Source organism: Salvelinus alpinus, chromosome 12 (assembly GCF_045679555.1).
Source record: "Salvelinus alpinus chromosome 12, SLU_Salpinus.1, whole genome shotgun sequence".
NCBI lineage: Eukaryota > Metazoa > Chordata > Actinopteri > Salmoniformes > Salmonidae > Salvelinus > Salvelinus alpinus.
Genome location: NC_092097.1, coordinates 60,747,888 through 60,760,031, shown reverse-complemented (window position 1 = coordinate 60,760,031; position 12,144 = coordinate 60,747,888). Strand labels below are relative to the sequence as shown.

The following is a 12,144-nucleotide window of genomic DNA, read 5'->3' as shown; positions in this document are numbered from 1 at the left end:
TTAAAACTGTATAGAACGTGAGATCATTTATCAGAAAGGCCAACGTATATTATTACACACAGAGAGCTCGACAAACCTAGACAGCAGCCTTTAAATCAGTGGGAGGCCACTAGTCACCGCAAATTGACCACAAGCAAGCCCCCCAAAAAATAGATTGTATTTGAAAATAACAATAATTTCATACCTTGATTACATTGAGACACGATCGCATACAGCTTCTCTTTTTATCTATATTTATATAAATGTATTTATATGGGAATACTTGGGAACAGAACTTTTTTTTTGTCGAATTCTTGGGGATTTTACAGTCTTTTTTCAACCAAAAAACGAAAATCTTTAATTATTATTCATTAAAATCACTTATTTTTATCAGTCTGTTGCCGACCCTGCATTAAATAATATAATGATGGAATTGTCCTCAAGGGATAAATAAAGCCGTTTGAATGAATTTAATTGATGCAAAATTTATGAACATGCTCGTCATATGAAGACATAACAATTAAAATACACCGAGTGTACAAAACATTAAGAACACCTTCCTAATATTGAGTTGCAGCCACTTTTGCCCTCAGAACAGCCTCAATTAGTTGGGGCATGGACTCTACAAAGTGTCGAAAGCGTTCCACAGGGATGTTGGCCCATGTTGACTCCAGTGCTTCCCACAGTTGTGTCAAGTTGGCTGCTGGATGTCCTTTGGGTGGTGGACCATTATTGATACACACAGGAAACTGTTGAGCGTGGAAAAACCCAGCAACGTTGCAGTTCTTGACACAAACCGGTGCGCCTGGCACCTACTACCCATACCCCCGTTCAAAGGCACTTAAATATTTTGTCTTGTCCATTCACCTTCTGAATGACACACAATCCATGTCCCAAGGGCTTACAAATCCTTCTGTAACCTGTCTCCTCCCCTTCATCTACACTGATTAAAGTGGATTTAACAAGTGACATCAATAAGGGATCATATCTTTCACCTGGTCAGTCTATGTCACGGAAAGAGCAGGTGTTCCTAATGTTTTGTCAGTGTAGCTGAATCGTTGAGATTAGCACTAGGAAAGCAGAAACACTCACAAAGCAAATTTAACAGAAATATATGACTTGCATCTTTTCTGATACGTGTAGAAATATCTATTTATATCTATGTATTTAATTACCTATACCAGGAACTCCATCTCTCTATTTCTGTCCAAGGTCTTAAAGACATGAGCGAGTGAATATGAAATGAGGAGGAAGGGAGGAGTGAGCTGTCTCTCATTACACACTCAGAACTTTCCCTAACGCAATAAACATGTAAATGACTGAATATGTTACATCATAAAACATCAAGTGTGAGGAGTTAACCCTAGTACTGCCAGGAACTCCCTCCCCCCCCTAACCCCCATCACCAGATCACATGACCAACTCTGTTCGCATCACAGAGGAAATAGGTGAGGTGTTTCTCAGTGTATAAATGATGAGGGGTTTAGGCCAGAGTACACATGCTCTCCTGTCTGCTCCTCAAGAGGACAACCAGAACCAGCACACTCCAGTACCAGAGGACAACCAGAACCAGAAGTTGAGTGTGGAACCAATAGACTGCAGGACCAGTTGAGTGTGGAACCAATAGACTGCAGGACCAGTTGAGTGTGGAACCAATAGACTGCAGGACCAGTTGAGTGTGGAACCAATAGACTGCAGGACCAGTTGAGTGTGGAACCAATAGCCTGCAGGACCAGTTGAGTGTGGAACCAATAGACTGCAGCACCAGTTGAGTGTGGAACCAATAGACTGCAGCACCAGTAGACTCCAGGATGTCTCCCTCCTCTCTCCTCCTATCCGTGCTGCTGGCTGCAGCGCTGCAGTGTGAGCATGCCCAGTGCAGACGTGTGCCGTGCTCCGACCGCTGCTGCTCCTTCATAGAGGGCTTCCCCGTCAGACTGAAGGAGCTCCGCATCGCCTTCTCCACCATCAGAGACTACTACGTAAGCTCTCTCTGTACACTATACTGCATATATAAGTACTACATATATACTATACTGCATATATAAGTACTACATATATACTGTACTACATATAGAAGTACTACATATATACTGTACTACTACCCTCATATATATGTGAATATACTATACTACTACGTAAGTCAAGGGCATAACTTTGTGTTGGATATTGGGGGGGGGGGGGTCACTTGGTTCCAGTGTCAACTCTCTTTAGGGGGGTCCGGGGGCATGCCCATCGTGAGAAATACATCTCTCTCTATATATACACACACACACACACACACACACACACAAATAGCTATGAAATGGTTATATCTGGTGAATTTAAGGGAAAATACACCCCCCCCAAATAAAATCGTATAATTTTGTCAAAATTACCCTTATCACAACTGAAACACTATAGAATTTTTCTTATTACTTTAAACTTCGTTCAGACAGTCGCCCACCAAGCTCAAACAATAGACTTCACAAATACATAGCAACAAATCATTGTCATTCACAATCAAGTTTAAAAAAACAACATACATATTTAATAACAGTCAATAACCAGTTGCAACTTTATACAAAGATGGGTATATATATATATATATATAAAGGGCTCAGCTCTTTAGTCTCAATTCACTTAAATGCACCAAATACCTGTTGAGGCATATTGTTTTTCTATCTATGGTAAGAAGCTTGTCCTGGTGGATATGACAGAAAAGCAACGTGCTTCAATCTGTTTTGTATTGTAACGACCCTGGGTTCGAGACCTGCTCCCTGCCTGTTTCATTACAGTATCATTGTTGAGCGCAGCCATGTCTTCAATCTCCATGACAACCAAATGAAATCAGAACGCAGGCAACATCTGTTTCGTTATAGCACTCGGTAGCGATGGGACGATTGATACCGGAGCTCCGATGCGGTTTTCAAAGCAACTACTGATCCGTCACAATGTACCAATGCTAGTTTCAAAGTAACATTATCACTTAATCAATGATGTCCGAAGCTTCGTTTGATCACGTGGTTGCAAAATCCCATCGATTTCGCTGTGTGTTCCAGTGCTTCCTTTGATTCCAAGTTCCTTTCAAAACACCAACCTCTACTTGACACAGTTACAATGCAGTTAGGATTTGTTCATGGAATGTCACCTGAACAGTAGCTCAACAGGTAGAGAGAAGATCTCGGGAACCCGAACACTCACTGACGACAGGGAATTGGGTCAAATCCCAGCAAGACATGTTACATTGTTGTTCAAACCATGTGTTTAGTAAAGTAGAAGCTTCTGTCCTAAATAGTGGCATAGTTTCAGTTTTTGACAGCAAAAAAAAAGTAATTGATAGTAGGCAACTAACCACTACGCCAGAGACTTGATGAATATTGTGGAAGAAACGTAGATATATTAACCTTTAGTAAGCATTTCACTGTACCGTTTACATTCACTATGTCCTGTGCACGTGATGAACAAACGTTGATTTGATACAAAACAAGCATCAGGAAACAGAGTCTAAACTGGGCTTGTTTGTTGTCTGCAGGAGGCTAATGACGAGCTGGAGACATCCCTGCTGGACGAAGGGATTCTACACCACTTGAAGGTGAGTTGACATTATTCTGTCTATTCTAACAGCAGGATAGAGTTTCCCCCTGAAGGAACGGCTTGAGACACATCAGGACCAGGATGTTCAATCCATTCCTGAGTTAGAAGTGCCATGAATATTAAGAAAATACCCTGATGGTTATACTGGTTATACTAGTTATACTGATGGTTATACTAGTTATACTGATGGTTATACTGGTTATACTGATGGCTTTACTAGTTATACTGATGGCTATACTAGTTATACTGATGGTTATACTGGTTATACTGATGGTTATACTGGTTATACTGATGGTTATACTAGTTATACTGATGGTTATACTAGTTATACTGATGGTTATACTAGTTATACTGATGGCTATACTAGTTATACTGATGGCTTTACTAGTTATACTGATGGCTATACTAGTTATACTGATGGCTATACTAGTTATACTGATGGCTTTACTAGTTATACTGATGGCTATACTAGTTATACTGATGGTTATACTAGTTATACTGATGGTTATACTGGTTATACTGATGGCTATACTAGTTATACTGATGGTTATACTGGTTATACTGGTTATACTGATGGCTATACTAGTTATACTGATGGCTATACTAGTTATACTGATGGTTATACTAGTTATACTGATGGTTATACTGGTTATACTGATGGCTATACTAGTTATACTGATGGCTTTACTAGTTATACTGATGGCTATACTAGTTATACTGATGGTTATACTAGTTATACTGATGGTTATACTAGTTATACTGATGGTTATACTAGTTATACTGATGGCTATACTAGTTATACTGATGGTTATACTAGTTATACTGATGGTTATACTGGTTATACTGATGGCTATACTAGTTATACTGATGGCTTTACTAGTTATACTGATGGTTATACTTGTTATACTGATGGTTATACTTGTTATACTGATGGTTATACTGGTTATACTGATGGTTATACTAGCTATACTGATGGCTATACTAGTTATACTGATGGTTATACTAGTTATACTGATGGCTATACTTGTTATACTGATGGTTATACTAGTTATACTGATGGTTATACTAGTTATACTGATGGCTTTACTAGTTATACTGATGGCTATACTAGTTATACTGATGGTTATACTAGTTATACTGATGGTTATACTAGTTATACTGATGGTTATACTAGTTATACTGATGGTTATACTAGTTATACTGATGGTTATACTAGTTATACTGATGGTTATACTAGCTATACTGATGGCTATACTAGTTATACTGATGGCTATACTAGTTATACTGATGGTTATACTAGTTATACTGATGGTTATACTAGTTATACTGATGGCTATACTTGTTATACTGATGGTTATACTGGTTATACTGATGGTTATACTAGCTATACTGATGGCTATACTAGTTATACTGATGGTTATACTAGTTATACTGATGGCTATACTTGTTATACTGATGGTTATACTAGCTATACTGATGGCTATACTAGTTATACTGATGGTTATACTAGTTATACTGATGGTTATACTAGTTATACTGATGGTTATACTGGTTATACTGATGGTTATACTAGTTATACTGATGGTTATACTAGTTATACTGATGGTTATACTTGTTATACTGATGGTTATACTAGCTATACTGATGGCTATACTAGTTATACTGATGGTTATACTGGTTATACTGATGGTTATACTAGTTATACTAGTTATACTGTAGTAGTTCCATGCCAAATAGTGTTGGTTTTATTAACAGAGATGTATTTTTGAAATCCAATGTACTCCAAGAGTTGCTGGATAGTTTCCTCAGTATAATTACCTTATCTTCAGTTAGGGTTAGCTATAATTACCTTATCTTCAGTTAGGGTTAGCTATAATTACCTTATCTTCAGTTAGGGTTAGCTATAATTACCTTATCTTCAGTTAGGGTTAGCTATAATTACCTTATCTTCAGTTAGGGTTAGCTATAATTACCTTATCTTCAGTTAGGGTTAGCTATAATTACCTTATCTTCAGTTAGGGTTAGCTATAATTACCTTATCTTCAGTTAGGGTTAGCTATAATTACCTTATCTTCAGTTAGGGTTAGCTATAATTACCTTATCTTCAGTTAGGGTTAGCTATAATTACCTTATCTTCAGTTAGGGTTAGCTATAATTACCTTATCTTCAGTTAGGGTTAGCTATAATTACCTTATCTTCAGTTAGGGTTAGCTATAATTACCTTATCTTCAGTTAGGGTTAGCTATAATTACCTTATCTTCAGTTAGGGTTAGCTATAATTACCTTATCTTCAGTTAGGGTTAGCTATAATTACCTTATCTTCAGTTAGGGTTAGCTATAATTACCTTATCTTCAGTTAGGGTTAGCTATAATTACCTTATCTTCAGTTAGGGTTAGCTATAATTACCTTATCTTCAGTTAGGGTTAGCTATAATTACCTTATCTTCAGTTAGGGTTAGCTATAATTACCTTATCTTCAGTTAGGGTTAGCTATAATTACCTTATCTTCAGTTAGGGTTAGCTATAATTACCTTATCTTCAGTTAGGGTTAGCTATAATTACCTTATCTTCAGTTAGGGTTAGCTATAATTACCTTATCTTCAGTTAGGGTTAGCTATAATTACCTTATCTTCAGTTAGGGTTAGCTATAATTACCTTATCTTCAGTTAGGGTTAGCTATAATTACCTTATCTTCAGTTAGGGTTAGCTATAATTACCTTATCTTCAGTTAGGGTTAGCTATAATTACCTTATCTTCAGTTAGGGTTAGCTATAATTACCTTATCTTCAGTTAGGGTTAGCTATAATTACCTTATCTTCAGTTAGGGTTAGCTATAATTACCTTATCTTCAGTTAGGGTTAGCTATAATTACCTTATCTTCAGTTAGGGTTAGCTATAATTACCTTATCTTCAGTTAGGGTTAGCTATAATTACCTTATCTTCAGTTAGGGTTAGCTATAATTACCTTATCTTCAGTTAGGGTTAGCTATAATTACCTTATCTTCAGTTAGGGTTAGCTATAATTACCTTATCTTCAGTTAGGGTTAGCTATAATTACCTTATCTTCAGTTAGGGTTAGCTATAATTACCTTATCTTCAGTTAGGGTTAGCTATAATTACCTTATCTTCAGTTAGGGTTAGCTATAATTACCTTATCTTCAGTTAGGGTTAGCTATAATTACCTTATCTTCAGTTAGGGTTAGCTATAATTACCTTATCTTCAGTTAGGGTTAGCTATAATTACCTTATCTTCAGTTAGGGTTAGCTATAATTACCTTATCTTCAGTTAGGGTTAGCTATAATTACCTTATCTTCAGTTAGGGTTAGCTATAATTACCTTATCTTCAGTTAGGGTTAGCTATAATTACCTTATCTTCAGTTAGGGTTAGCTATAATTACCTTATCTTCAGTTAGGGTTAGCTATAATTACCTTATCTTCAGTTAGGGTTAGCTATAATTACCTTATCTTCAGTTAGGGTTAGCTATAATTACCTTATCTTCAGTTAGGGTTAGCTATAATTACCTTATCTTCAGTTAGGGTTAGCTATAATTACCTTATCTTCAGTTAGGGTTAGTTAGTTACTGTTCCTCTCTCCGTCAGTATGATATGAATAATGTAGTTTCCTCATCAGAGCCCGGTGGGATGTCACGCTATGGACAGCATCCTGAAGTTCTATCTCGACACGGTGTTGCCCACCGCTATGAACAACAGGACACGGAACAACAACGACTTTAAATCTCCCATCGACTCCATCGGAAACATCTTCCACGAGCTGAAGAAAGAGATCGTCCAATGCGTAAGTAGCCTGTCCCGATACGTATTCTGGCCATACATTCTCTGCAGTTAGGGGGTTCTCGTCCAATGCGTAAGTAGCCTGTCCCGATACGTAGCCTGCCCATACATTCTCTGCTGTTAGGGGGTTCTCGTCCAATGCGTAAGTAGCCTGTCCCGATACGTAGCCTGCCCATACATTCTCTGCTGTTAGGGGGTTCTCGTCCAATGCGTAAGTAGCCTGTCCCGATACGTAGCCTGCCCATACATTCTCTGCTGTTAGGGGGTTCTCGTCCAATGCGTAAGTAGCCTGTCCCGATACGTAGCCTGCCCATACATTCTCTGCTGTTAGGGGGTTCTCGTCCAATGCGTAAGTAGCCTGTCCCGATACGTAGCCTGCCCATACATTCTCTGCAGTTAGGGGGTTCTCGTCCAATGCGTAAGTAGCCTGTCCCGATACGTAGCCTGCCCATACATTCTCTGCAGTTAGGGGGTTCTCGTCCAATGCGTAAGTAGCCTGTCCCGATACGTAGCCTGCCCATACATTCTCTGCAGTTAGGGGGTTCTCGTCCAATGCGTAAGTAGCCTGTCCCGATACGTAGCCTGCCCATACATTCTCTGCAGTTAGGGGGTTCTCGTCCAATGCGTAAGTAGCCTGTCCCGATACGTAGCCTGCCCATACATTCTCTGCTGTTAGGGGATTCTCGTCCAATGCGTAAGTAGCCTGTCCCGATACGTAGCCTGCCCATACATTCTCTGCTGTTAGGGGGTTCTCGTCCAATGCGTAAGTAGCCTGTCCGATATGTAGCCTGGCCATACATTCTCTGCCTTTAGGGGGTTCTATGATTATCTAATCAAGATATGTGTTGTATTTTTCATGCATTTTTTATACATTTTAAAATGTATATTCCACTAACAAAAAATGACAATGCAATCCATTTAATCCCACTTTGTAACAGAACAAAATGTGAATACTTTCTGAAGGCACTGTATATAATCTGGTCCTATATAATCTGGTCCTATATAATCTGGTCCTATATAACCTGGTCCTATATAATCTGGTCCTATATAATCTGGTCCTATATAATCTGGTCCTATATAGTCTGGTCCTATATAATCTGGTCCTATATAATCTGGTCCTATATAGTCCTATATAATCTGGTCCTATATAATCTGGTCCTATATAGTCTGGTCCTATATAATCTGGTCCTATATAGTCTGGTCCTATATAATCTGGTCCTATATAGTCTGGTCCTATATAGTCTGGTCCTATATAGTCCTATATAATCTGGTCCTATATAATCTGGTCCTATATAGTCCTATATAATCTGGTCCTATATAGTCCTATATAATCTGGTCCTATATAGTCCTATATAATCTGGTCCTATATAATCTGGTCCTATATAGTCCTATATAATCTGGTCCTATATAGTCCTATATAGTCTGGTCCTATATAATCTGGTCCTATATAATCTGGTCCTATATAGTCTGGTCCTATATAATCTGGTCCTATATAATCTGGTCCTATATAGTCCTATATAATCTGGTCCTATATAATCTGGTCCTATAGAGTCTGGTCCTATATAGTCTGGTCCTATATAGTCCTATATAATCTGGTCCTATATAATCTGGTCCTATATAATCTGGTCCTATATAATCTGGTCCTATATCCTGTGAAAGTGTTCTGAGTGTATGATGTGAAAGTGTCTTGATGTGGTTTGGTTAAGGTCACAGGGATATTGTTGAGATGATATTTCCATGGTTGTGTTTCATGTCATTAAAGCTTTGTCAGGTTGTATGACATAGTAGCATATATAAACCTCGTCAGAAACCTCCGATTTAGGAGCCGGCCGGCGGTCTAACCCCAAAACACACAACACTGACACGGCTACTTCCTAATTTACACAGTATCCAACAAACCTACTGTTTCCACGCTAGAGAGAGAGAGAGAGAGAGAGAGAGAGAGAGAGAGAGAGAGAGAGAGAGAGAGAGAGAGACAGAGAGACAGAGAGACAGAGAGACAGAGAGACAGAGACAGAGAGACAGAATGTGTGTTTTGTGTTCCCAGTATACTTTTGCAGCAGCCAGCACTCTGGAACCAATACTGCTGCGTGGTGCAACAGTCTACTGCTATAACAATACTAATTCCTCTTTCTCTCTATCTACAGAGGAACTACTTCTCCTGTAAGAAACCGTTTGACATCAACGAGTTCATCTCCTCGTATAAGAAGGTATGTCTCCTTCGGCCTCAGCCTCTCAGTGAGTGAGTTGAGTGTGTGTGTGTGCGCACATATGGCGTGTGTGTGTGTGTATGTGTGGTTCTTCTAACCTGAGTGTGTGTTTCCTGTGTATCTAGATGCAGGATAAGGGCCTGTATAAGGCAATGGGAGAGCTGGACCTACTCTTCAACTACATCGAGGAGTACCTGGTCTCTAAGAGACGCAAACACTGACCCCTGACCCTGAGCCTGGACCAATCAGAATTTGCCAGTAGCTAACCCTAACCTCTAATAACCTCCGAAGCCCAAACATCTGGGGTTGTGTCTCTGTGGAAGACCATGAGACTAAAGTGTATGGGTCCTGAGGACCTTCTCTCTACGTTAGTCTTTTAGTCCTACTTTTTAGTTCTGAAAGAACACCTTCAAGAATAACTTCTGAGGACTTCATCATTATAATATATGGCATTTACCTTTTATCCAAAGTGACTGAGAGTACTGCTTTCATACATTTTTGTATGGGTGGTGGCGCCAGTGGGGAGCGAACACATGTTCCTGACCTTGGCTGAGCTTGCAAGCGCCACGCTCTACCAACTAAGCCACGCAGGACTTTTTCTTTAAAGTCCCTGAACCACATTTAGTCTCAGGTTAATCAAACGTTTATTACCGAGTCATATTGACTGAAACGTTCTGCTGTTAAGTTTTGCATCAAATTTGTAGCATTTTTTATTTGATTTTTTAGGATTTACTTTCTGCACCTCCTTCCTTCCCTATAGTCATGACGTTAAACTAACCACCATGTGGAGTAAGGATTATGTGTTACTGTAAATGTGTAAAAACCAGTGAGAAGGGAAATCTAGGCGACACATTTACCAGTGTGACAGAGAATGTACATTCACCTTTAACATGTTTTAATATGTGATCATTGACTGATCTGTAATAATGACTGTACTACACATGACCATGTTTACAACGTATTGCAACATTTAGTTATAGCCTACAGTATATTTACTACCAATATCAGTATTGATTTAAATTAAAACCTTCAGTGAATCTAAGTGGAATACTGCACCACAATGTTTATTAGTGTGGCTTGTGAAAAAAGTGTGGCTATACGAATTAATTCTGACATTATTATTTCGGACAACTTTTTAAAAACTATTTATACTTTTTAAACTATTAAACTTGTATTGAACTTATTAAACTTCATCCACTTTCATGGGATTTCCTCGAAATTCTAAAGCTTCCATTGTTGAAAACTCCCAACATTCTATTAACAATAAACAATGTAACTTTTAACATAAATCAGCTACTTCGACCACTTTCCAACAACGTTACAATAACTTAGAGGGTTTCCAAGAGAAAAAGCCCAGAATGTGCAAAGCTGTCATCGAGGCAAAGGATGGCTACTTTGAAGAATCTCAAATGTAAAATATATTTGTATTTATTTAACACTTTTTTGGTTACTACATGATTCCGTATGTGTTTATTCATAGTTTTGATGTCTTCACTATTATTCTACAATGTAGAAAATAGTAAAAATAAAGAAAAACCCTTGAATGAGTAGGTGTGTCCAAACTTTTGACTGGTACTGTAGGAGTGCCTAAATATTTGTGAGGTAGAGTATATTTTTGTTTAACCTTCATTTAGCCAGGTTAGTCTAGTTGAGATAAAAATCAACCTTTCCATATCTCCTTTTTTAAGAGATTTTTACCAATGTTTTTTTTTTTTTAGCTACAATGTTTTTGTATTTATTTATGATTTTTTACTTTCTCTGCCCCTGCAGTTTTAAAATAAAATGTTCTACTTTGGAATCGTTTTTTTTATACCTCAATTCTTCATTTTAAACTTTAAAATGTAAATCCTTTTAAGTGTAGATGACCAGTTCCACATGCTGCTGTAATGCTGCATCGACGACACAATAAATCTTCTGAATCTGATGTCTCATCCTGTGGTTCTTCGCTACTTTTATAGCCTGTCTTTTTACTGTTGTTTTATTTCTTTACCTACCTATTGTTCACCTAACACCTTTTTTTGCACTATTGGTTAGAGCCTGTAAGTAAGCATTTCACTGTAAGGTCTACTACACCTGTTGTATTCAGCGCACGTGACAAATAAACTTTGATTTGAACGCTGAAACACATATGATTCTTTGACCTCTGCTAAATAACATTAAAATGTAAAGACCATTTCAGTGAGTACAGGTTATTTTTCTACTTTAGATACAACATTTTTCTTCCCTAACACTAACTGACTTCAGGCTTGACACCTTGTACTAACCCTAACCATAATAGCAGATGCTAAGCTACTGGTGTCCACACTCTAACCTCAAACATGACCCACATAGAAGACTTACCAGCAGCCCTGCACCAGAGCACTTACCAGCAGCCCTGCACACCTATACTGGAATGACAACCATTCTGGCCTCACCTTGTTTGAATATACAAAAATGAGACAGCTGAAAGGAAAACGTGTTAAAGCGAAACCTTAGTCTGCATATTTCGTCTGACTGATACGCTTCTATCTGTGGTTTTCATCCGAGGGTGATGCTGATGCATTTCTGCAGAGAGAGAGACACGTGTGTGTGTGTGTGTGTGTGTGT

At 38.3% G+C, this 12,144-nt stretch overlaps 1 protein-coding gene across 1 annotated transcript; it reads left to right on the top strand.

The window, feature by feature from the left end:
* The first annotated feature begins 892 nt into the window (after positions 1-892).
* Positions 893-11,676, top strand: LOC139536447 (interleukin-10-like). The gene is made up of 5 exons (XM_071336985.1): positions 893-1,961; positions 3,494-3,553; positions 7,188-7,352; positions 9,496-9,558; positions 9,684-11,676. Exons 1-5 carry the CDS (start codon positions 1,791-1,793, stop codon positions 9,777-9,779), a joined length of 555 nt encoding a protein of 184 aa, XP_071193086.1. The 5' UTR covers positions 893-1,790; the 3' UTR covers positions 9,780-11,676.
* Positions 11,677-12,144: the final 468 nt, after the last annotated feature.